Source organism: Pongo abelii, chromosome 12 (genome assembly GCF_028885655.2).
Source record: "Pongo abelii isolate AG06213 chromosome 12, NHGRI_mPonAbe1-v2.0_pri, whole genome shotgun sequence".
NCBI lineage: Eukaryota > Metazoa > Chordata > Mammalia > Primates > Hominidae > Pongo > Pongo abelii.
This window is the reverse complement of record NC_071997.2, coordinates 76801397-76829253: the sequence shown is the minus strand read 5'-3', so window position 1 is coordinate 76829253 and position 27857 is coordinate 76801397. Positions and strand designations below refer to the sequence as shown.

Below are 27857 nucleotides of genomic sequence, written 5' to 3'. Positions count from 1 at the left end.
CCAGCCTGGCCAACATGGTGAAATCCCGTCTCTATTAAAAATATAAAAATTAGCCAGGTGTGGTGGTGCATGCCTGTAATCCCAACTACTTGGGAGGTTGAGGCAGGAGAATCCCTTGAGCCCAGGAGGCAGAGCCACTGCACTTCAGCCTGGGCAACGAGAAGGAGACTCCATCTCAAAAAGCAAACAAACAAACAAAAGTGTGTGGCACCTCCTCCTTCACACTCTCTGTCTCTCGCTCCACCATGGTTAAGATATACTTGCTTTCCTTTCGCCTTCAACCATGACTGTAAGTTTCCCGAAGCCTTTCAGCCATGTTTCCTGTTAAGCCTACAGAACTGTGAGTTAATCAAACCTCTTTTCTTCATAAACTACCCAGTCTTAGGTAGTTCTTTTTAACAGTATAAAATGAACTAATACAAGTGATAAGTCTTTATTAGCTAGAATCTTAGAAATCTCAGTATTAGAAAGGACCTTACGGAGCGTAACAAAATTAGCCATCCTATGCTAGAACTCTATGTTGCGGTATCTAGCACTTACATCTAAAATCTCATTAGCTGTCTGACTCTTCCTTTTATGGTCTCCCTGTAGCTTCCACTCACTGACTCTACACTTCTTTACTCATGGTAAAAACCTAGTAATTTCTCTCAGAAGTCAATATTCCAAATGCCTAAAGACAATGATCAAGTCTGTAAGTCCTAAATATTCCAGGTTCCTTTTTCTGTTTGTTTTATGACATAGGTGTCCAATCCCTTTTAACATCTGGTTATTATTTTTATATATGATTCTTAACAGCATCTCACTCAACACTGGATACAGAACTTCAAATATGGCTGTACTGCCTCTTTTGATGGTAGTCAGGGCAGTACCTGTAATGAGTAAAGGCAGAAGAATTTGTCTACCAAAGGTACCGATTCCTTAGGACATTTTAATAAGCTTATTGTTCTGCCACGCTGAGGCACATAAAACTTATCAAACTAATGAGTTGAAAATGAGTACGAACAATAGTTTCAAAGAAAATGTAATAAATGAAATTAATTTTCTGAGAATTGTCTTTAGAAAATGTCACATTCAAAATCACGAACTTACATAATAAATCCAAGAAAGGCTTTTATCTTCTAAGACATAATTTTTTTTTTTGAGACGGAGTCTCACTCTGTCGCCCAGGCTGGAGTGCAGTGGCGCAATCTCAGCTCACTGCAAGCTCTGCCTCCCAGGTTCACGCCATTCTCCTGCCTCAGCCTCCCAAGTAGCTGGGACTACAGGCACCCACCATCACGCCTGGCTAATTTTTTGTATTTTTAGTAGAGACGGGGTTTCACCATGTTAGCCAGGATGATCTCGATCTCCTGACCTCGTGATCCACCTGCCTCGGCCTCCCAAAGTGCTGGGATTACAGGCGTGAGCCACCGCGTCCGGCCCAAGACATAAATTTTTTGTTTTGTTTTTGAGATAGGGTCTTTCTCTGTTATCAGGCTGGAGTGCAGTGGCAGCTCATGGCTCACTGCAGCTTCGATCTCCTGGGCTCAAGTGATCCTCCAGCCTCAGCCTTCCTAGTAGCTGGGACTCCCAGTAAGTGCCACTGTGACCATTTAATTTTTGTGTTTTTTTGTAGAGACAGGGTTTTACCATGTTACCCAGGGTGGTCTGGAACTCCTGGGCGCAAATGATCCACCTGCCTCAGCCTCCCAAAGTGCTGGGATTACAGACGTGAGACACCATGCCCAGCAAGGTATAAATTTTAATTAAATATTTAAATGATATATGCAGGGCAGTATTCCAAAAAATGGTAATTCCTCAGGCCACAGAAGTAAAATGATTAGTTCTTTTGAAAGATATATTACTAGCAAGATCTTCATTTTATAAAACAAGTTAAGCACATCTGAAAGCCAGGGGAAGTTTTACTTTTTCACTTCTCTTGATAGTATATCTTTATGTAACTTTTGTAATTTTAAAATTTCAAAGAGCAAAGTTACTTGTTTGAGCTCAGTTTATCAGCTGTAAAAGACACAAGCAAAGTACTCTAGAAGGTTTCTATGAAGCTATATGGTCTCTGTTATTACTGAGAATTTCAGTATAGAAATAAAGCCAAGACTATTCACAGAAAGAAAAGTATAAGTAGATAATTCAATTTCTAACTAGCAAATTAACAGCATTACAAAATGGCAAGTTTGAAGAGAAACATTTTAAACATGAAAAGAATTCCCAGACAGATTTGGAAAAAGTACATAATTTTAAAAGAACACAATTTGGTATAAAATTCTTGTCTTTCTTGCTTTGTAAACTATAAACAAACCTTCACAAGCAACAAAATAATTTCTGCACTAAATAAGAGGGTACACTGTGCAAAAATTCAGAATTTTAATACCTTTTTTAGTCTCCATAAACTTTTCATAATTATCTGGAAAATCATCTTCTGGCTTAGATTTTTCCACTGGTGCCACAACTGCTTTTCCTTCCTCTTCTTCATCTTCGTTAAACCACATTTCTTCATCCTCTTCCAAGGTTTTTGCATCTCTGCGAAATCTGTTACTACGCAATATAGATGGTACACTGTAAGAAATATATCACAAATATTGAGTAATGATTTAAAGTTCATGATCAGATTGAATTGAAGGAAAAATATGTATAACCAAGAGGAACTGAAGTAATTTTAACTGACTATAATTTATATCAAAATAATCTCTGTAATGATAGAAGATGTAGCCAGAGAACACTCCAAAATATTTTAGGATGTTGTAAATTAAACTAAATATTCTTCTTAAGTTACAATATGGAGTAGTAATTCATCATATCAATGATATGGGGTGGGGGGACACCTTACCCTCCTATTCAACTCTATGCTATCCAGTGATGGAAAGAAAATTCTTCAGTAAATTTCACATGGAAAATCTGAACTACAAACAATTTTGGACAGAATTTTGTAGGCTATAAAAGCAGTATACTTAAACAATACCTGTTCAGTTTCTGATTTTGTCTGTCTTTTTCTTGCTCATATTTAGTCTTCAATCCTTTGAATGTCTGAACATATTCAATCGATTCAAGTGCTTTATAAAAGTTTTCAACTATATGGGCAGTAAGAGACTTGATATCTTCCTGTATAAGCACAAAATTTACATTTAAAATATAATACAATGCTTGTTAGAAGAAAAACTTTAAAATTTTGTTTTGTAGTTCTAAAGCTGATCAAAAAAGGTTTTTCAAAATCACCTTCCAAAATGTAATGTCCTGGTTTCTTTACACATGAGTCAGGACTGCACAGAAAACTTGAAAAAAAAAAAAGGAGAAGCAATTTACTGGAGCCCTTTTGTAGGACTATAAAGAACATTCGAAAAGTAAATAGATTCATTTTACATCTTCTGTTTATTTTTTGTTTTTATATATATATATATATAGCAGTTTACAATTTAAAAAGCACCTTTACATACAATTTCATTTGATCTTCAAAATAATTCTATGAGATAGGTTTTATTATCCCCATTTTAGAGAAAAACAAAATTGAGGCTCTAAGAGAGGCTGGATGGTTTGATCCAGAGCACACAGCTGGTTAGAGGGCAGATGTTAAAATTACATTTTCAAAATACTCACGGTGATGGATACCAAATATCCGGACTTGATCATTACACATTCTATGCATGTAAAAATAAATACATGTACCAAATACATCTGTACAATATTATGTATTAATAAAAGAAAAACATATTTTTCAACAAACAGGTCTTATGTAATGACTTCCTGTTTAACTGCTATCAAAATGGGATATGGTTGTGGTGGTTTTCTTTCTGGTACATTTGTTAAGTTTTCAAATGAGCCTAACTCTGCCACATACATTATATAGGAGCTGGCAAAGGCTTGATGACAAAGAGATCTCTCTCAAGCCTTTCCCACATCAGAGGCTGGCTTTCACACATAGAAGAAGAAAAAACAACAGAGGATACGTCTTACCTAAATAATAAGAAACAAAGATTTCTCTGACTATATCATACACACAGATCTGATAAACTATCTGGAACTCTACTTGTCTATTCCTATAGTCTTCCAATAGTACAATATCTGTGAAATAAACTAATTGATAGTAATAACTTCTAAATTCTAAACTATCACTACAAATGCATGCATGCCCAGTAGGCTTATTTAAAAAAAAAATTAAAGTTGTGATTCAGGACTTTACAGATAACACTACATAGTAAGAAACACAAAGTCCATTTCTTGAAAAGATACACCATAATTTGGTTGCATTATGGATTTTAAGTCTTAAAACTAGTTCTCCTGTACTTCTCAATTAAAAAAAAAAACGCAAATCAGAAATTAGAAACCTAGGTAATGGCTCTATGTTATATGTGAAACGAAAAAATACATTAAGTTTTGGGGCACAAGGTACACAAATCAACCACTCAAACTTATTTTGAGAAAAACAATTCCATCATGGGCATAGGGACAGGGTTGTAAACCCTACCATTTGCTTTATCTGTATCTCACCAAAATTTTAAAGGAGAAAAATATAAAGTAAATAAAATATAAAGCTTTGATTTATTGCAGCAGTACAATAGGAACTAGTGAGCTAGTTAACCATGTTCCTTCTTTTACCAGGTTAAAGACTTCTATCCTCTTCATCCTTTTAAAAATCATATACTTGGCAATTGACCACTTTTAGAAAAACAATCCAGTCAGCCAAATAATCTTCCTATGAGAATAGCATGTTATCAGCAGAAATCTGATTTGTAAGAAATAAAACTGGAGAATGAATTTCTAGCTTGGACTTTCGTTTTTCAAATTATTTCCAGCCAGGTGCAGTGGCTCACTCCTGTAATCCAACACTTTGGGAGGCTGAGGTGGGAGGACTGGTTGAGCCTAGGAGTTTGAGACCAGCCAGGGCAACAAAGGGAGACCCCATACCTAAAAAAAAATTACAATTAGCCAGGCACTTTAGTGCATGCCTGTAGTTCAAACTACTCAGGAGGCTGACGTGGGAGGATCTGCTTGAGCCCAGGAGGTCGAGGCTGCAGTGAACTGTGATTACCTTATTGCACTCCAGCTTGGGCAACAGCATGAGACCGTGTCTCAAACAAAACAAAACAAAAAATAAAACCCAAATTCTTTCCAACTATGTGGCCATTTCCTCAGTGGAATGATTTCGGTGTGTTTACAGGCGAAGTAAATTTGTTGTACCGGTTCTACAGTTATCTGTTGCATTCCTGTTATTCACATAGATTGCCCTCCAGATTGTTTATGACAAATCTTCTGTTGCCTAAAACTAAGCTGGGACGAAGCTTCAAGTTCTGACTGGTCCTGATTGTGCTACTATCCAAAAGGATGTTCTTGAATAGGTCACTTAATAACTTTGGGTGTCTTAATTTCCTGATCTATAAAATACGGTAATTGGAGTAGTCCATCTAACTTCTTGATCTCTTTAACTTAATTCTAGGATTCCATCCTACCTTTTATGCACGTTGTATTAATGTCTACCAAATGAATTTTTTTTTTTTTTTGAGACAAGAATCTTGCTCTGTCAACCAGGCTGGAATGAAGTGACGCAATCTTGGCTCACTGCAACCCCACCTCCTGGATTCAAGTGATTCTTGTGCCTCAGCTTCCCAGGTGGCTGGGACTACAGGCGTGTGCCATCACACTCAGCTAATTTCTGTATCTTTAGTAGAGACAGGGTTTCATCATGTTGGCCAGGCTGGTCACGAACTCCTGACCTTAAGTGATCAGCCCGCCCAGGCCTCCCAAAGTGCTGGGATTACAGACATGAGCCACCACGCCCAACCCCAAATGAATTATTTTTCCATCTTTATATTATTTTTAAATCACTACCTCTACAATAAAAATATCACCTTTTCCTAAAAGATCACGTGAATAAGGCATGATTGACTGAAATGTCCACATATACCAAATGAGATCATGAAACATTTGGCCAATAAGAATGGAACTGAGAAAATCAAGTAAATATGGGCTGAAAGACTATGCTGAATCTCACTTTCATATTTCACAATTAAAAATATTAGCATTAAAAATTATTAGTGTCAAAAGTAAAAACCACTAAACTATAACCATGTGGCAAATAAGAATTAAAAAGCTACTGATTTTTAAAATTTCAGTTTATTAGAATAGATTCTAAGACACATGGAATATATAATTTCAGGGGTGAAGAGAGAATGAAGTCACTTTGCTTACATATAATTCTTTTACATAAAAAATTATTTACATATAATTACATATAATAGGTTGTTTTATATAAACTTACCACTCTTATAAATTCAAACAACTCAATAACAGCTGAATTCAACAGATTGTACCGAGTTCCATTATCCAGAAGTGCATTTATAACTGGCTCAAAAAGATTTCCCTTGGTGATGTAACGATTATAAAATTCATCTTTAAGTCCAATTATCCGCCTCATAAAGCGAAGGGCACCTAATTAAAAATAATATAGGGAATAAGTTAATAATCTTACTAAAATCAATTATTATACAGGTGTTTTTCCACCATAAAGCAATGTATATGCTCTTCTAAAATGAAAAGTAAAACTGGGCATAAAGTAAAAAGTAAACTCCTCTAAAATGAAAAGTAAAACTGTCCGGTAAAAGTGGACTTTGAGGAAAACAGAGCTGCAGAGGACCGCTCAAAACCTGTACAACTTTGTAGCCAGAACTAACAACAACAACAACAAAAACAGTAATTGGAATCTAGGAGATAAACTACCTAGGCAGGTAGCTCTATGACAGAGATTTAAAAATATGCAAAATCCACAGACTGCAAATGCTAGCAGTATTTAGAGCAGTGCTGGTGGATGCTGAGACAATACAGTGAAGGCACCTCAGAATCAGTGGGGGCACTGTCATTAAGGTGTGCACAGGAGTGGGCAACCCACCATGAGCTAAGATTGCCTTGCCTCTCTGAGGGAGGGAGCTTTAGAGGCAAAAGCTTGTTTTTAGTTTTCTGAAAATACAGCTAAAGTGTGGGCAGCAAGCCACCCAGGTACTGAGGCAAGAGACTGAGGGCACGAGCTGTTCTAGTATAATAAAATATATAAAATAAGAATAGTTATACTAGATATAGATCTTAGATACGATTATATATGAATATCATTAATCATTAGTTTGTAGTAATTACTCTTTATTCCAATATTATAATAATCCTCACTCTACAATCATAACCTAGGAAAAACCAGGCCATGCAGAGATAGAAGCTGAGGGGACATAGTGAGAAGTGACCAAAAGACAAGTGTGTGAACCTTCTGTTATGCCTGGACACGGCCACCAGAGGGCTCCTTGGTCTAGTGGTAATGCCAGCGTCTGGGAAGACGCCCGTTGCCAAGCGGACCATGGTCTAGCGGTAGCATTAGTGTCAAGGAAAAACACCCGTTACTTAGCAGACCAGGAAAGGGAGTCTCCCTTTCCCTGGGGGAATTTAGAGAAGACTCTACTCCTCCACCTCTTGTGGAGGGCCTGACATTAGTCAGGCCCACCCGCAGTTATCCGGAGGGCTAATCGTCTCCCTGTGATGCTGTGCTTCAGTGGTCATGCTCCTAGTCCACCTTCATGTTCCATCCTGTACACCTGGCTCTGCCTTCTAGATAGCAGTAGCAAATTAGTAAAAGTACTAAGTCTCTGATAAGCAGAAATAATGGTGTAAGCTGTCTCTCTCTCTCTTTCTCCTCTCTCTCTCTGCCTCGGCTGCCAGGCAAGGAGGGGCCCCCTGTCCAGTGGACACGTGACCCATGTGGTCTTACCTATCATTGGAGATGGTTCACACTCCTTATTCTGCCCCTTTGTCTTGTATCCAATAAATATCAGCACAGCCTGGCATTCGGGGCCACTACCGGTCTCCGCGTCTTGGTGGTAGTGGTACCCCGGGCCCAGCTGTCTTTTATCTCTGTCTTGTGTCTTTATTTCTACAATCTCTCGTCTCTGCACACAGGGAGAAAAACCCACCGACCCTGTGGGGCTGGTCCCTACACTAAAGAGGCTCCTGATGCCAGATGCCAACCATGTAACAGGAGATCTAAAGGTTTTTTACTTCTCTGATGAAGGCTATTTCCACTCACACTATTCTACTTCTCCTTGCCTTGAAAAAAACATTTGTGTTGAGGCAGGCAGATCATGAGATCAGGAGATCAAGACAAGCCTGGCCAACATGGTGAAACCCCGTCTTTACTAAAATACAAAAAATTAGCCAGGTGTGCTGGCAGGCGCCTGTAGTTCCAGCTACTCGGGAGACTGAGGCAGGAGAATCACTTGAACCCGGGAGGTGGAGGTTGCAGTGAGCTGAGATCGTGCCACTGCACCTCAGCATGGGTGACAGAGTGAGACTCTGTCTCAAAAAACAAACAATTTGTGAACCAATCCTATCTCCGTATTATAATTATATCATTCTCTTATGTACCAATTGCTTACAAGCTATTTTACCTGGCTAAATATGCACTGTGGCAGATCAGATTGTATTTGTTAAAAGTAAAACAGAGTAATGAATAAGAAGTACAACTTGACTTCACATTTGAGGACGATGAAAAGAAATCTCCTTTTTAACTCGTGACTAGCTAAATAAAGCTTATTAAATTTAGCAATATTACTGCTAAAAATCTTATGGAACAGGAAGGACTATAATTTCAATCCTTTATTTTTATATTTGTTGATCCTTTAACTTGTATCCTTTCCCCTAAGTAGTTTACTCTACAGATACCACTAGCCAAATCTTCAAAACACAAGGCTTCTGATTTTATAAGTCATTTTCTCATTCCAACCCTCTGTTCATAGATGAAGCTCATTAAATAAAGAAGTTGTGCCTGTCACAAGAGGTTCTAAACATTATCTGAGAATAAAACAGAAATAGGCCATGTAAGGTATAAATGTTAACTGTAACACCAAACAAGTATGGGGAGAAGTGTTAGACTTACAATCTTCCCTCTTTTTGTGGCAGGATAAGAAATGGTTTACTTAAGATGCAAAAGACTGAAGCACTGGCAAGTGTGTGAGCAAAGAGGCACACTTCTACACTGCTGGTAAATGAACTGACATGTACACAAAACTACAGTTACAACAACACTGCTTATAATAATAGAAATCTTGAAACAATATAAATATTTAAATATTGGAAATTGTGACTGGGGGCGGTGGTTCATGCCTGTAATCTCAGCCCTTTGGGAGGCCGAGGAGGGTGGATCATGAGGTCAGGAGTTTGAAACTAGCTTGGCCAACATGGTGAAATCCCATCTCTACTAAAAATACAAAAAATTAGCCAGGTGTGCACTTGTAATCCCAGCTACTCGAGAGGCTGAGGCAGGAGAATCACTTGAACCTGGGAAGCAGAAGTTGCAGTGAGCCGAGACTGCACCACTGCACTCCAGCCTGGGCAACAGAGCGAGACTCCATCTCAAAAAAAAAAAAAAAAAAGAAAAAGGAAATGCATTCAACTGACATGTTCATATTAAGGGAAGTATTCTGCAATCATCAAAAAGTACTATTTAACGAGAGCCAAATAGGAAAATCTGTCTTAAGAACACCAACCATTCCAAAATTAATATAAAAATATAATGTAATTCCAATCAAAATGAACTGGATACAATCAGTTATTATGAAAGAAAAAAATGTCTAAGAACAACCAAGAAAAGTATGAAAAACAAAAGTGAAGGGGTCTCAGTAGGTATTAAACCTTATAATAGAGACACTATAATGCCTGGCATAATATAATAAACACTGGTTTTTTGTTTGTTTGTTTGTATTTTGAGACAGAGTCTTGCTCTGTTGCCCAGGCTAGAGTGCAGTGTTGCGATTTCAGCTCACTGCAACCTCCATCTCCCAGGTTCAAGCGATTCTCCTGCCTCAGCTTCCTGAGTAGCTGGGATTACAGACACACACCACCACGCCTGGCTAATTTTTGTATTTTTAGTAGAGACAGTTATGTTGCCCAGGCTGCTCTCGAACTCCTGACCTCAGGTGATCCACCCACCTTGGCCTCCCAAAGTGCTGGGATTACAGGCATGAGCCACTGCGCCTGGCCAACACTGGTACTTTTTCATTTGGTGAAATTAAATGACAATCCAGAAATAAAATAAAAGTATATATATGTTAACTTATTTAACAAAAATGATATTTCAATTCAGAAGGAAAGAGGAAAACTATGGTTGCCTTAATAAAAGTGCTGATACTGTTGGCTATATATCTGGGAAACACTCATTTCAAACACTCCCATTTCAAAGTATATGCAAAAACAAATTTCACATGTGTTACATATATAAATGTAAAAAAGGAAATAAAATATTAGAAGAAAGTGAGAATATCTGCATAATCTTAGGACAAAGACTTTCCTAAGCAAAACAAAAAACCCAAATGTCATAAAAGGAAAAGAAAGACATTTTTGTCATCATAAAGAAATTTTAGTTATGTGGAAAACAATACTATAAATAAAGGCAAAGACAAAAGACAATGAAGATGGACATTTTCTCCTCAAAACATGATAAATTGTTAGTATCTCTAATATACAAAAAGCTCTAAGAAAAAGGTAACTGGCAATTCACAACAGATAAAAATGCAAAGTACACTAATATATCAAAAGATGCTGTCAGGGAAAATGCAAATTAGAATAACAATGAGATACCACATTTTTCATTATCAGATTGATAATATTTTAAAATTAGTAACACTGAATGCTGGGAGAATGTCAAAGTGCTTCAATTTTGGGGGAAGTAATCTGGCAGCTATATGGTAAATTAAAACTTAGAGATACATTAAAAAGTATAAAACAGATAAACATTTTGTCTTACCAATCCCATTACGGAGAATCTATCCTATAGAAAGAAATAAACCAGTACTTAAAAGATTTATGTACTAGACTATTTACAACAGTGAGATGTGGAGTGGCAAAAAAGCAAAAACAATCTTGTAATTTATCCACTGGAGAATGGCAGAAGAATCTGTGGAAGAGCCATACTATAAAATCTTACTCAGCTATCTCCAGGAATAAAATTAGTCTACACAATATTGATTAAGCTAGAGTAGTATTAGGGGGCTGAGAAATGTGTTGGTATGATACTGTTTTGTAAATATAAAAAACACAAAAAAATCCTCTATACATGTGTGAATATGCTTATTACATAAATTGGTACAGGTATGAAAAAAAGAAATAATGCAGACAGTTAACACTGGCTATTTTAAGTCCATAAAAATAAAGATTAGGGAGATTAACATTTTCTCTATACATTAAATGTCTATATTTAAAATATAATTTTTATGGTCAGAATAAAACCACAAATTACTTTTCATTTGGAGGGAGGATGTTTCTTTCTCTGCAGGTGAAATTATGAAGGTGAAAGTTTATAGTCTGCTAAAAATCAACATTGATGCAAATATCAGGATAATTATAAAGAGTGACTACTAAATGACAGTTTGATGAGGCAGATGTAAAAAAACAGCAGGACTGGCTCTGTTAGTAAAATGCTGTCACTGCACATGGTAATGTATCACAACAAAAGTTAGGCTCATTAAATCTAAATGTGAGCAATATGTGGGTGGGACAATCACTACAATCTAGTCCTCTTGCCCTTTAAATAAGAACAAAAGAATAGGACTTCTCACAATCATCTCATTCATAGAATATACACTGCTAATAAATAACTTCAAATGGGTAACTTCAGCTTTATCTCTATTAAAAATGTTGCTCCTTAAAACATTTTATACTTACACAAGGCCAGAAAAGTGTGCTTTGAATTCATCAAGACCAAGACTCTTCTTAGCAAGTCCTTGTTCATAATATAGTTTTTTATGTGATATGTGTGATGTTCCACACAAAATGTGAGTAACTCTAAAATTAAGGCAAGTAGCTGTGCTGTTTGATAATTATCTACAAAAGAAAGTAATCTCATGAAAATAAATACTGAATATATCTAAATAAAGAATAAATAAAGCTTACATAATATATTTTATAACAAAATCTAAACTGTAATTCCTTCTTTTTTTTTGAGACAAAGTCTCACTCTGCCACCCAGTTTGGAGTGTGGGGGCGTGATCATGGCACATTGCAGCTTCCACCTCCCAGGCTCAACTGATCCTCCCATCTCAGCTGCCAGAGTAGCTGGAACTACAGATGTACGCCACCATGCTAGCTAATTTTTTTCTTTTCAATTTTTTTGTAGAGATGGGGCCTCACTATGTTGTCTGGGCTGGTCTCAAACTCCTGGGCTCAAGCGATGCTCCCACCTGAGCCTCCCAAAGTGCTGGGATTACAAGTGTAAGCCCCTGCACCTGGCCGATTTCCTCCATTTTCATATCCATTAAAAAGGCTGTAGATTTTTACTTTTTCATTAGGCAGACTCTCCAGAAGCATATTATCAGTTTTACCTACCAGATAGCTAAGACTCATATTTGCATAAAATATGAAATACAGAAAGAAAAGCAATAAAAATATATGAACATGATAATAATACCTTGATAGCACTGAGGAGTTCTTAGTAATGTTTCTGTAATAAATGCTATATTATTAATATTAATAAATCTATAAAAGGGCCCATTGTTAAAAAAAATACTTAAAACTTTTTGCCTAAGGTGGCTCAGTGCAAATTTCTCAAGAAAAATTATATGCTTTTAGAAAAGACATTTTAAGAAAAGGATATTTTTGGCTGTTTGAATACCAAGTGAAAAATATTACATCAAGATTCTTTTTTTTTTTTTTTTTTTTGATATGGAGTCTTGTTCTGTCGCCCAGGCTGGAGTGCAGTGGCGCGGTCTTGGCTCACAGCAAGCTCCATCTCCCGGGTTCACGACATTCTCCTGCCTTAGCCTCCCGAGTAGCTGGGACTACAGGTGCCTGCCACCGCACCCAGCTAATTTTTTTGTATTTTTAGTAGAGATGGGGTTTCACCGTGTTAGCCAGGATGGTCTGGATCTCCCGACCTGGTGATCTGCCCGCCTCAGCCACCCAAAGTGCTGGGATTACAGGCGTGAGCCACTGCACCCAGCCTAAGATTCTTAAACATGATCTAATATAATTTCATATACAATTTTTTGTTTTTTTTTTTTGAGACGGAGTCTCGCTCTGTAGCCCAGACTGGAGTGCAGTGGCGTGACCTCGGCTCACTGCAAGCTCCACCCCCCGGGTTCACACCATTCTCCTGCCTCAGCCTCCCGAGTAGCTGGGACTACAGGCGCCCGCCACAACGCCCGGCTAATTTTTTGTGTGTTTTCAGTAGAGACGGGGTTTTACCATGTTAGCCAGGATGGTCTTGATCTCCTGACCTCGTGATCCGCCCACCTCAGCCTCCCAAAGTGCTGGGATTACAGGCGTGAGCCACCACGCCCGGCCTATATACAACTTTTAAAATATCAACTCATGATATCCATAGAGAGGGACCTACTGAATAAACTTGCATTTTTTCTTTCCGAGGCTTTGGTTTATACATTCATGAAATGATTTTGAACTGCATCCTGAACATCAAATTTTAATTTATGTCAAGGGCTCATATGGACAATCACACACCACCCGTATTATAAGTGCTTTAGACAAAGAAATATTTTCTTGTTGTTTTGAGACCCAGGCTGGAGGGCACTGGTGCAATTTCGGCTCAATGCAGCCTCAACCTCCCAGCCTCAAGTGATCCTGCCACCTCAGCCTCCCTAGTAGCTGGGACCACAGGGATATACCACCATGCCCAGTTTATTTTTTGTAGAGACGAGGTCTCACTATGTTGCCCAGGCTGGTCTCTAACTCCTGGGCTCAACCAATCCTCCTGCCTCGGCCTCCCAAAGTGCTGAGATTACAGGTGTGAAGCCACCATGCTTGGCTAGACAAGGAAATATTAAGCTGTAAGGAAATTGTAAAATCACAGTCTTACGGATTTTTTTAAAAAATGACATCATCTAGTACAACTATTTTATTTACTTGAGATTATATACATAAATATTTTGGGGAACTACAACACTATTGGGAATAAATTAGCATTCTAATAACAGAATGACCATCACATATAAATACACAAAATAAAATTCTGATATTTCAAGGATTGTTTCTACTTCAAATGCAAGTAAAGAGTTTCACTTGCTCCAGACCAATTTCTCTAACAGGCAGTACCACAGCCAAAATTTGAACTAGTCCCTCACCATTAAAAGCAATTCCTGGCCAGGTGCAATGGCTCATGCCTGTAATCCCAGCACTTTGGGAGGCCAAGGTGGGTGGATCGCCTGAGGTCAGGAGTTTGAGACCAGTCTGGCCAACATGGTGAAACCCCGTCTCTAATAAAAATATAAAAAAATTAGTTGGGCATGATGGCACACACCTGTAATTCCAGCTACTTGGGAGGCTGAGGCAGGAGATCGTTTGAACCCAGGAGGTGGAGGATGCAGTGAGCCGAAATCGTGCTACTGCACTCTAGCCTGGGTGAGAGTGAGACTCTGTCTCAAACAAACAAAAAAAGCAATTCTTCTTTCTCAATTCCCAAATTTTATTACAAAATATTTTTTAACCTTGACCCTCAATGCTGTATGTGGAAATTAAATTTAAAAAACAAAAACAGGCCGGGCGCGGTGGCTCACGCCTGTAATCCCAGCACTTTGGGAGGCCGAGGCGGGTGGATCGCGAGGTCAGGAGATCGAGACCACCCTGGCTAACATGGTGAAACCCCGTCTCTACTAAAAATACAAAAACTCGGGAGGCTGAAGCAGAAGAATCACTTGAGCTCAGGAGGCGGAAGTTACAGTGAGCCGAGACTGCACCACTGCACTCCAGCCTGGGTGACAGAGCGCGACTCCATCTCAAAAAAAATAAAAAAGAAAAACAATGACCTACACTGTTAAACAAATGTCTTGTCTTCATCTTTATAACGGGGACAAGAAATTACTTATATCTCTAAATAGTCCAATCTCTAAACAGCCTTCTTATTTGAAACTGGCTCGCCTTTGAGATTTGATGAGGCTGGCAGAAAAGGCATGGGATGGTAGGTGCACACAGCACATGCCTTTATTAGTATCAAGCCCATACCTAGTATGCCTATTCTAAGTAGAAACAACTGCTTTCAGACTCAGATTCATGAACAATAAGCACAAAGTGGTCATGAAAATTAGTTGCAAAGTAATTGGTCTTAGTTTACTACATTTCAAAAATAAGAACTAAATCCTCAACTTTCAGACAATGCCTTCTCATAACAACATCAGAAAACAAGCTATAAATTTTCAGGGAAAAAAACAATAGAATTCCAACTCGTTTTCTATTTTTAATATTGGAGATAGTGGAATTACAAAAGTAAATTTGTTCTTGGATTTTGTTTTTATGCCAAAATATGCTTTTCTTAGCCTTATATAAGTGCATTACACTTAGAGTAGAAAAAAGTTGATAATCTGCATGTATTCATAAAGTATGAATTTATACTTACCGGGACAAATTGTGTTGTTTTTATTTGATCCAACCATATTATCTAATAAAAAAATTAAAAATTAAAATACTTCAGTAATAATAGCCCACATTTCCCTAGTACTTTATAATATACAATGCATGTCTTCAATCATAATCTCCTTTTACCCTCAAAATAACCATTAAGACTTGGTTGCTTCAGCAAAATTATAACTATATCTGCAGTCTTTTACAAAAGTGGATGTAGATGTGGAATTATAAAAAGACAACATAGCATAAATATTCTGATAAAAAGTAAGATTACAACCAGAGATAAAATTGACATATTTTCTTTTACCTTCTCCTATTCATCATTCAACAATTAGGATATTTCTCTTCATCTCATTTTTGTTTTACCATTTTTAATTTTTTAAAATAACATTTGCATTTGATCATCCATTATACACCTCATTTTTAAAAACAGAAAATGCAGGAATTTTTAAAACTCCAGAATAATGAATGTGTTTATGCTTTAAATTAAAAAAAAAAAACCCAATTAAGTAGGCCATTATAAATAAGTTCCAATTTCTAGAAATACATTCTAGAGCACATCAAGGCACATGTGCACAGGAAAACACAAGAATGTAACTGGAGCATTATTTGTAATAGCAAAAAGCTAGAAACAAATGCACATTAGAGGCAGAATGGCTCAATTACAGCATACTCATAAGAGAGGATTATGTAGGAGTTAAAAATAAATAAGAACTCTATTTCAATATGAATTAGACCAATATGAACAGGTATCAATACGAATAGATCTCAAAACTAACACTGGATAAAAAATATGCAGAATAATATGTATGACAGACATTAAATTTACAGCAACTTTGAAAATATGAAAATACCGTATATACACATCATAACAACATTAAGTAAATATAGGAGTGATAAACTCCAAATACAGCATACCTTGAGAGATGGAGGAAGAGGGGGTAGAATGGGAATGGGAATGTGAAGGGGTACATACGAAACTCCAACTATATCTGTAATGTTTTAAAAAAAAATCTGAAAAAAAATATGGCAAGTTAGTTTTGATAAAGACAACAGGGAGTATATGAGTGTCTGTTATATTATTATCTATATATTTCTGTAAGCTGGAAGTGTGTTATTAAAATGAACATAAAAAATGCATTATTTTCATTTATATAAATGGAACCATTCTGCAAGAAAACCCTCTGTGATGTGCTTTTGTACCCATTCACCTTGATATTTTGGGGAATTATTCAGTTGATACATCAAAATTCAATTATTTTAACTGCTATATAGTATTCCATTATATGAAAAAACCATATTTTATTCATTTTCCTACCACAAACAATGCAGAAACATTCTTGTACCTGTCATGCATATGCACAAACATTCTCTAGAGTATATACTCAGAAATGGAACTGATAGTATTACACAGGGTGTGCCCACGTTTCAACTTTATTAGTTTCATAAACATTCTCCTAACTTCCTTTTAAGTGACTCTTCAGGTTAACAAATATTCTCAGATAGTGGCTAATGTTCTATTATGCCCCACATATTTCTGATTTCACTAATTAAGTTGTACGCTTTTCAAAGTCCTTTGCTTATGTTAGTATGTATTATGGTCATATGGTAACATATGAGATTGATGAAATCTCAGAGAACTGTAATATCTATGGCTAAGTTGAATATAGTAGAACTCAATTTAAAAATTACCTCCAAATTAGATACATGCAACTATAATTACCTAGACGGATATACTAAAACCATAGGATTCTGCACTCAGACTCCTTCAAAAATATTTTTAGATTTTCACTCCATTTTAATAAACTGAAAACAGAAATTGCAGCTGATGAATTACAGGTGCCAATTACACAAGAAAGAGAATATGGAAATGCAATTTTAAAAATACTAATGAAAAAGCCTTGCCCCTATATATTAGCATATATTGGCATATGAATGTGCATTTGGAGGCTAAGTTAAAATCTTTATACTATTTGCTCCTACTCATTCCAGATATCAACTCTCACAAATTTGGTGACAATGCTTTCTTTTGATAAGTGTCTACATCTCAATTCCTTAGTGTGTAATACTGTTTGCCACATTTTCTTTTTTTCTCTGCCAGTGGTCTACACATTCAGAGAAACTTCTGTAGTAACAAACTATAGAAATGGCCCCTGAAAGAATAGTCTTGCCACATTTTATCATTCACTTCCATAACCCTAAGAAACAAGAAAATCATAATTTTATATTGCAGTTTAAGTTTTTCAGTCATAATCTCCCTGTCATATAAAGTCTCAAGTAAATTGCCTGTTAGTTTAATATTTATCTCATCCTTCTTTAAAAACAGAAATCACAGCAGATAAATAAAGAGACCCTACCCTTTTCACATTTGTCTTCTGAAGTATTGGTCAAAAGTGGTGCCGTGAGAACATGCATACAATGGTTGTAGAAAAAATTTAGAAATTCACTTTTTTCAGTTTTCTGAAACATAGAATTTTTTAAACAATACTGTTACTTTTGTAAATAAAAACATCTTCAAGATTAGCAGTACATACCTTTTCCAGAACCAAAACAAAACAAAAAGAATTAGCAGTACAGATCATATATAAGCAGATACTTTAAGATACTGTGAAAAAAATCAAACACTTGGTTATACATTGTGAAAGAACCAAAAATTAACTATATTCACTTTAATCTTATTTCTGTGGAACTGAAAATTAAGTCTACTTCATATTATATACTAAGTAAAAATGAAGGCAAGATAAAGATCAGACAGCATCACAAAATGTTTTCTGAGGAAAATTATTCAAAATAGTTTTTTTAAAAGATGCCTGAGATATGAATATGAAATGCAGTGAAGAACCAATCTATTGTACAACATATATAATAACAACATATTACTAACAATTTATTACACTTGCAAACTGCTAAGAGAGTAGATTTTAAGTGTTCTCGACACAAATAAATACTTGAGGTAAAACAGACACAAAATAAACAACATGTAAGTCAGAACAGCATGCACCATAATCACTATTGATCCCACTTGTCTCTCTCTCTTTGCAGTGTATTGAGTTTTTCCCAAGAAAGTAACAAAGAAAGAAAATTCTCTCAACTTTAAAAATAACATTCAAATGTGGGGAAAAAAGGCACATTTGAATCTGTTTTGGAAGAATAAAAATGTTTAGAAAGAAAAAGAACCAATTAAGCCCATGTGATAGCAACTTAACTACCTAAAATGTGGAACCCCAGATTTCACCAACTCTATCTAAATTTTAAAAACCACTGAATCACTTTATCAAGCCACTAGATGAAAAGACAAAATTTAAATCAACTTTTAACATTTTAATTTTTTATAATTTGAAAATTTGGAAAATAATGTCTATGAATTTTGCCACTATTTTTTACACAATTGGGTATACAAACTTGTAATGATTTAAAAACAATGTACATATTCTCTAAATATGAAGGAAATTTTATAAAGAAAAATATCCCTCCATATTGAGAGAATGACTATTAATATTCTGGAGTATCTAACCCTTAAGTATTAAGGACTTAATCCTTAAATCTTTTTAAATGTCTTATGTAATTAAGATCATTCAGTATATTTAAATTTTTCCTTTTTTATGGTGATAAAATCACGCAACATAAAACTTGCTATTTAAAAATTTATTGGCCGGGCATGGTGGCTCAAACCTGTAATCCCAGCACTTTGGGAGGCTGAGGCGGGTGGATCACCTGAGGTCAGGGGTTCAAGACCAGCCTGACCAACATGGTGAAACCCCATCTCTACTAAAAATACAAAAATTAGCCAGGTGTGGTGGCGCGCATCTGGAATCCCAGCTACTCGGGAGGCTGAGGCAGGAGAATCGCTTGAACCTGAGAGGTGGAGGTTGCAGTGAGCTGAGATCACGCCACTGCACTCCAGCCTGGTGACAGAGCGAGACTCTGTCTCAAAATAATAATAATAATAATTTTATCATTTTTAAGTGTACAGTTTAGTAGTGTTAAGTATATTCACATTGTTGTGTATTAAATTTTAAGAAATTAACACATAGAGGCCAAGGGCCATAAATGGAATTCCTAACATTTTACTAAGATTTTGATGGATTACAATTTTGTATTTTACCACAAATGAACTGCTATAAGAATACCACTGCTACTTAAATACCAACTGGACAAATACTTAAAAAACTTGTTTCTCAAAATTTTATTACAAAGCCACCTAAAACTGACTAGGCCAAAACATTTTTATGTCAGAGTAATTTCTTACATTAGTTGTAGCCAGCATGTTCTCTGGATCAATTAGAGTACGAAGAAGTCCCATTAGCTGAACAGCGCCTCCTAGCTCAGGATCAGTATCACAGATCATTTGTTCAATTACCACATTAATAAGAAGAATATCCTGGTGGCAAAACAAAACAAAACATGTTTCCATTAGACCTGGTTTAGATCTAAGACAAAAACACCAACTGAAAGAGCAAAGTGAGAATTATATAGAGAAAAAACGAAGAATGGAATAGCTTATTTAAACTTCTATTCCTAATACTTTTGAAAGTTCTATAAAACACTACACACTAGAGTGAAAAAAAATCCCACTCCGAGAAAAAAAAAAAGAAGAAGGAAAAAAAACCCACAAAAGCAGAGCATGCTGCAACTTATAGGAAGTGGAAAAGCAAATTCTTTAGCAGTAATTCTGAACAAGAATTACTTGTTCAGTAGAGGTTCTAACAGAAATCTCATTTTGGGTTTCAGACTCAGGCATAAATTTAGAGGCTGACTAAACAAGCAAGATCACGTGACCCTAAGACAAATTATCTCAGCCTCTAACTAGTAAATCCTTCCTAACAAAAAAAAAAAGAAAAAATGACCAAAAATAACCCAGTACACAACTCTTCATGCAAGTGAACACTGTGTTATATAACAATCTAATATCAAATAGATTTGTTACATTAGTAACATGCTCTTGGGTTTTATTTATTTATTTATTGAAACGGAGTCTCGTTCTCTTGCCCAGGCTGGAGTGCAGTGGGGCAATCTGGGCTCACTACCACCTCATTACAAACAAGTCTCCTGCCTCACACCCTCTTTAGTAGCTGGGATTAAAGGCGTGAGCCACCAAGCCTGACTAATTTTTGTATTTTTAGTAGAGACTGTCCTGATTCTAAGCTGGCATCTCTATTTTCTGATTGGGAAATATAAAGAAAATCAGATGTTCAAATTTATTTCATTGATTCTAAAACAGATTTCTTAAAAATTTTCACCTCTTAAAATTAAGATACATTTTGTAACTGATGGCATTTGACAGTCACTATCAGCCAAGTGGTAATCATGACAAAATTACATAAAAATGTTCTACTGACACTGTCTGGTAAGATCAAGGAAATATTAGCATCTGCATATCTTAGGTTTGATGGATTCAGTAAATAAGAGAGCATAAATCTTTAAAATATAAGGATTCTTTTAAAATAACACAAATGTTATCATATCTAAAAAATTAACCTAAGATTTTATTCTTAAATGAGAAAACACCTAACAAAATAATTCAGTAATAACTGTATTACTTATCCACTCAGATTCTGTAAGTTTTACTGAACGTTTCAAAGGCCATTAATATAAAAACATGTGCAATCTGTGGCATAAAAAGACAACATTATTGCTAAATTTACCCTTTCTGCTTGGATAGAAACAATGACTACAGTAAAAAATGTTAATATTTCCTTTCATCTTAATATATATTTAAATATTGTAATCCATGTTGCCATAACCAAATCTGCTCCATAATACTTTACCAAAAGGAAATGTTTGAATGCTGAGCATTTATTTTAAAAGGCACTAAAATATCAACTGCCACTGAATATACAGATAAGTTACTTTATGTTTCCTTCCTAAAGGTCACCACCAGCCCAGTATAGAATTCAGCATGTAGAAGACTTAATTTGGATTTTTTTTTTGTAATTAATTTATCTTCTCTTGTGGACTAAATTATTTTGAGACAACACAGTTTTAAAAATGTAAAATTGTTAGCTCTCAGAAAATTCAAGAAAATGAAACCCCTTGAAGGTTGTTATAAGAAAAAAAAACACTGAGAAAGGAACTTTCCACAGTGAAAAAATCAACCACTGCTTTTCTAAGTCTTATGTATCAATTAAACAAGAAATATTTCTAATTAAAACAGGAATCAAAGCTTGAAGAGTTAAGAATTCTGAAAGTTAACAGTTTACTAAGATCATGGTCTGCGATTGATTCATGGTCATTTTATGATAAATGCTTTTAATCACACACATCACTGAAGATGGAGCAATGGGAGTGTTAATTTCAAAGTTATCTTTTGTAAAGGGTGGCATTCAGATAAATCAATGAGATTATAAAATGATTAATAAAGCAGGCATTTCTCTTTAAAGTCAGAATTAGCATCATTTGATTTTTAAAATATATATAGAGAGAGAACACAAAATATTACTTCTCTACTGACTACATTGCAGCATTAGCCCAAGTTGATTCTAAAATAAAATCACTTTAAAAAACATTGAAAATAACTAACAAACATAGAAAGTATAAATCTAAGGACACATTACAGGATTAAATGCAAAACACTTAAAACAACTATAATTTAATTGAATGGTAACTCATGCAAGCATCAAATTAAAATTGACAATCAAAAACTTTCCTTAACAAGTGGATCGCAACATGGTGGCTCATGTCTGTAATCCCAGCACTTTAGGAGGCCGAGATGGGTGGATCACCTGAAGTCAGGAGTTTGAGACCACCCTGAACAACATGGTGAAACCTCTCCTCTACCAAAAATACACAATTAGCCAGGCGTGGTGGCGCACAGAGGTTACAGTGAGCCGAGAATGCGCCATTGCACTCCAGCCTGGGCAACAACAATGAACCTCTGACTCAAAAAAAAAAAACAAAAAAAAAACAAAAGGAAGACAATTATAATTATCTCCTACTTAAAACTAAGGCATTTTTAATATTAAAAAAAAGAGTACTTTAAATTATAGCTCTCTGTTCATTTTGTCCTTAAAATAGCTTAAGGGGAAAATTTAAATATATCAGTAGTGGGAAAACACAATATTGGTCTCATTATTAAACTTTCTTTTTTTAATGTTTTTTATTTCCATAGGTGGTTGGGGAACAGGTGGTGTTTGGTTACATGAGTGAGTTCTTTGCTGGCGATTTGTGAGATTTTGGGGCACCCATCACCCAAGCAGTATACACTGCACCCTATTTGTAGTTTTTTTATCCTTCACCCCCTTCCCACCCTTTCCCCAAGTCCCCAAAGTCCATTGTGTCATTCTTATGCCTTTGCATCCTCATAGCTTAGCTCTCACTTATGAGTTGAGAACATATGACGTTTGGTTTTCTATTCCTGAGTTACTGCACTTAGAAAAATAGTCTCCAATCTCATCCATTCATTATTAAACTTTCATTCCTACTTAAACGTATTTTTTGAACAAATAAAAGCAACTTTTTAGTTATCCTAGGTAAGTACCTGACCTGTAGATCTCCTAAGGCTTGAAATTACATTTCATTAACACTTGAAATTACATTTCATTAACACTTGAAATTTAAGACCAATATTTACAAATCTGATTCTATTATAATCTATTTATCTCAATATTGGTTTGAATATCTGGGTTTTTTTTTTTTTTTAACAATAAACAAAATCAGTTGCCACATATTCTAATTTGGCCAAAGTCATAATGAGTCAGAAATCTGTTATTTTGCTCCCAAGAAAGATTAAAATTATGTTATGTTTTTTTCCTCAATAGTTTGCAAACACTACTTACTCTACAGGTAATTCACATAGAACCACAGCATTATTACTTACGTCATCACTCTGCTGAGCTTCTTGCATTACAAACTCTCGGACCATAGATGGACTAAATTCTACTAGATAAGAAAATATATCTGTAGCAGCTGATCTGACTTGCAAATCATCCATGCCCTGATAAAAGGAAAACTAGGTTACTTAGAGACTGCTAACAAAAATTCTTCTCACATTTCCTTTTTCTTTTCCAAATCCATACACTAGCTCTCAACTTTTTGGATTAAGATGTTTTACTGCAATCAATGTGTATAACCTCGCCAGTATGTTCTTCCTTTTTACAAATATTAAAACTTTTAGGCAATTCAAGATTAGTTTCTGCTGATTTTTACCACTGCAAATAAATATTCAGAGAATTTAAATATAAGAATTGGCACAGGATTATAAGACAATGCTTTACAAACGCTGTAAAAAATATGGGAAGGGGATTTATTTAAATATATGTAAAAATTTGAATAACGTCTCCTAGCTAAGACTTCAAAGTCTTCCAGAATCTGCCTTTTGTCCTGAATTTGCCAGGGTTACTCCTTAGTAACTGTTTCTATTTTCTGTGACTCACCTAATAGAGCATGCTTTTGAAAACTCTTTTTGGGCATTTCTACCCTTTTCTGCAACTTAGTTTTCTAAGGTGGTAATCCTAAATACTTTTCCCCTCCAACACATGAAGAGTACGTGACTTATAAGTTACAAAATCTTGAGGTGATTCTGAAAACACTCCCCAACCCAGCAGTTCTCAAAGTGTGGTCCAGGTAACCTTGGTGAGAGGGGTCTAACATCCTTTTCAGGAAGTATACAAGATTAAGACTATTTCATAATAATAAATAATACTGAGCCTTTGTCATTTTCACTCTCATTCAATCACAAGTACAGTGGGGTTTTCCAGAGGCTGTGTGACCTATGATATCACCACAAATTAAATGTAGAAGCTGCTTTGTGAATCTAGACACCTTCTATAAAGCAAGGTATTAGAGGGATTAGTAGAAAAAACAAAAGTAAAAAATGGTACTCTTTTCACTAAATTTTTTGTTTTGAAAAAATTATTTTTTATAAAAGTTATATTGATTTCAATCTCAAGAAAATGTGGTGAAAAAAGTTCTATTATTTATGTTAACATATAATGGGTTATCATTTTTAAATGAATGCTTTAAAAATTTGTTTTAATTTTCCATAAAATAAATACCAATGGATAAAACTGATATAAACAAAACTCTAAGAACCATGCCCTAACCCTGTGTTGCAGCATGAATCCCCTTGTTTCAGTCTGTCCTCATTCCACTCACTGATCTAAAAACAAAAGATATTTTACTAGCTTCTATGAAACACACTTAATATTGTTACAGAAAAGATAACAGTCTTGCAAAAACATGGTTTTTTTAATTCACTTGAAAGCATACTATATGCAAGTGATTACATACTGATACTAAAAATTAAATAAAAATCTGAAACTGAAGATATTCTTGTAGTAATTCAATATAAGATAGCTAACTATAGAATTGAATATACATTATTACATACTTTCCCATCCATAACATAAGTGTATTACAAATTTACAATTTCAAAAACATGAAAAGAAACGGCATAATTACCATTACAATTTCAAGAGCAGGAAGAATTCCCAATTTTGCCAAAGTTTTGAAAAATGCATCCCTGTTTTGAGGTTGTAATGTCTGAGAAAATGCACAAAACTCCTTGAAAAAATTAACCTGTAATGTTAGAAATTTTAGTGAGACACTGATAAACACAAACTTGGGGCACACTATAGTAATCATCTACATGGTGTGGTATTCACCCTTCTGAAGGATCTCATCTTTTCGGAGTATCCCGGCTCCTCAAAACTACATTAAAAACAAATTAAAAACTAGCACCCCATTAAAACTAAACCTTGCATTACTGGGTGCTATTAAGCAAAAAGAGAAATCCACCAATAAAAGGTAAATGTAAGCTGGCTTTCTGTAAGATGCATCATAAGCTGCTTTTTTCCTTTTTTTTCCAGTGAATGGAGGTGTTTGACAACACATCTTTCTAAGTGAACCTTTGAAATATGTTATTAGAACATTTTTCTTACTCCATTGGGACCTTATAGGTCAACAGAGATATTTGGCGATAAAAGGCAAATGAAAGCATGCATACTTTGTTTATGATGCTGGATTTGCCTATTGGTCTATTAGTATGCAAAAACACAAGATATACTTTTAATGGGGTGCTAGTTTTTAATATGTTTTTAAATGTAGGATTTGAGGTGCCAGGATACTCTGAAATGATGACATCTGGCGGGGCATAGTGGCTCACGCCTGTAATCCCAACACTTTGGGAGGCTGAGGCAGGCGGATCACTTGAGTCCAGGGATTTGAGACCAGCTTGCCCAACAGGGTGAAACCCTTTCTCTACTAAAAATACAAAAATTAGCTGGGCATGGTGGCACACGCCTGTAATCACAGCTACTCAGGAGGCTGAGGCACGAGAATCGCTTGAACCCAGGAGGCGGAGGCTGCATTGAGTTGAAATCATGCCACTGCACTCCAGTCTGGGCAACAGAGCAAGACTCTTTTTGGAAAAGAAAAAATAAAAAGAGATGACATCTTTCAGAAGGCTAACATTGACCAATTAACTCTTTAAAGACATTCAGTGCAAAAATGCCAGGTAATAAATTTGTTTTGAATTATGAACACATAGTTTCACAGAAACCATCCTATAACTCAACTCTAGCTGGGTCCCCAGTAATACCACAAAAACACAATACTGGTTTAAGGACTGAAATGTACATCAAAACTTCTCTAGTCTAAAACACCAATATTACAATTGAGAAATGAAGTAGGCTACTAATAACTACACCAAAGATGACTTAGAGATTTTAAATCAGCCATCTTTCATTATTTTGTGAAATCCAAAATAAATAAATAAAAATCTGAAACCGAAGATATTCTTGTAGTAATTCAATATCAGATAGCTAAATTATAGAATTGAATATGCATTACTATAATATATACTTTCCCTTCTCATCTCATTATGTTTGAAAAAAATGTCAAGCATCTGGCAAACGGCAATCACAATCACCATTCTCTTCCTCAAAATGGTTTATATATCAAAGAAAATGCTTATAATAAAAAATAAAAATTTTCCAAAGAACCTAATTATTTACATCATTTATTCAGGAAGCATTTTCCTTATCTCTTGTTTAAAAAGAAAAGCATCATGGCTGGGCGCAGTGGCTCACACCTGTAATCCCAGCACTTTAGGAGGCCGAGGCGGTGGGATCACCTCAGGTTGGGAGTTCGAGACCAGCCTGACTAACATGGAGAAATCCTGTCTCTACTAGAAATACAAAATTAGCCAGGCGTGGTAGCGCATGCCTATAATCCCAGCTACTCGGGAGGCTGAGGCAGGAGGATCGCTTGAACCTGGGAGGCAGAGGTTGCGGTGAGCCGAGATCACACCATTGCACTCCAGCCTGGGCAACAAGAGCAAAACTCTGTCTCAAAAAAAAAAAAAAAAAAAAAAAAAAGCATCGCTATAATGTGAATGCCTGCAACCATAAAAATGTATGAATTTTGTAGTTCTGTTCTAACCTAAGGCACTTATCTGACTTGGGGATTTATAGGGCATACAATGGTAGGGGGTGATACATCAGAACATCCTAAGAACTTTCTAAAATATACAAATTCTAGAAACAAATTTTAGAAACTCTGAATAATCATTTCATAGTTCAATTTAAATACATACTTTTCATCTCTTACTAATCTAACTACAAAAAATTGTCTCAAGTTAGCAAATTCAAGATTAAAAGCTGTGCATGCCAAAAGAATAAGTGCTCTTTAAGAGTTTGAATTTCATAACTTACCAATTCACGCCGTTTATCATCATCTGTAGCCTCATCTGTTAATTGTGCAAAAACTTCAGACAAAAACTTCTCATCTTCCTGCATGAGAAAAATAATTACTATGAAATATTAACAAAAGGATAAAGTTATACTCATTTATATGACTTACACAAATTATAAAAAATAGCTGACAAGTAGCATTTTCATCATGAAACCTAATATTCTAGGGTGTATTTGTGTGTTACAATTTTCTAAAATTTGACTACACCATTCAATTCTTGTTATAAATACATCAATAACTAGTTTAACTAAAAACCTCAACTACAAATAACTCGTTGGAAAACAAAAATATTTGTCAAAAATATTTGTTCTGCAGGTGCTACGTGAAAACTCACTTAACTTAGATTCTCTAGCCCCCTTTCATGGTCTACTTACTCTTAATTTAAACATAATTCAAACAAGTCTAACGATCTTATTGTCAGTCCATAACAGATGAGAAAAACAAGAAGAATTATAAGACAAGGAACAAGGAAAACAGTAAAGGAGGCTGAATTCCGGCAGTAGATAAAGTTACAAAGCTATTTAAAATACAATAACTCATAAAATACAATAACCTACAACCAACTGGTGCAGAGTTTTACATGTTCTTGTGGTCCCCAAGGATATAACTAAATGATGAAACACTACAATAACTGCTTTTCATACCAATGACTCTGAGGTATTAAAAAGAAAGACAAGTGCTAATTTCTCCAGGCGTTGTTTAAAAGGACAAACAGAAAAATATAGTCAAGCGGCCAGACGCTTGACTATACGTGGCTCACGCCCGTAATCCCGGCACTTTGGAAGGCCGAGGCGGGC

General features: G+C 35.6%; 1 protein-coding gene, 1 non-coding gene and 1 pseudogene across 23 annotated transcripts in view; 1 reads left to right on the top strand and 2 right to left on the bottom strand.

Moving 5' to 3' along the window:
• Positions 1-27857, bottom strand: part of PPP4R3B (protein phosphatase 4 regulatory subunit 3B) — a 75658-nt gene that overhangs the window by 19820 nt on the left and 27981 nt on the right. For 4 of the 22 annotated variants that reach the window (NM_001373879.1, XM_054546253.2, XM_054546292.2 and 1 more), the window contains 11 exon segments: positions 2369-2553; positions 2957-3096; positions 6248-6417; positions 11683-11841; positions 15362-15403; positions 16288-16383; positions 17727-17829; positions 19619-19750; positions 23186-23302; positions 24769-24885; positions 27021-27098. In NM_001373879.1, the coding sequence (NP_001360808.1) occupies positions 2369-2553; positions 2957-3096; positions 6248-6417; positions 11683-11841; positions 15362-15403; positions 16288-16383; positions 17727-17829; positions 19619-19750; positions 23186-23302; positions 24769-24885; positions 27021-27098 (1339 nt within the window). 22 annotated transcript variants of the gene reach the window in all.
• LOC112132192 (small nucleolar RNA SNORA12) lies at positions 3764-3911 on the top strand. Its single transcript, XR_002913999.1, has one exon. It is a non-coding gene; the product is annotated as a small nucleolar RNA SNORA12 (small nucleolar RNA).
• LOC112132230 (small nucleolar RNA U3) lies at positions 17449-17538 on the bottom strand (annotated as a pseudogene).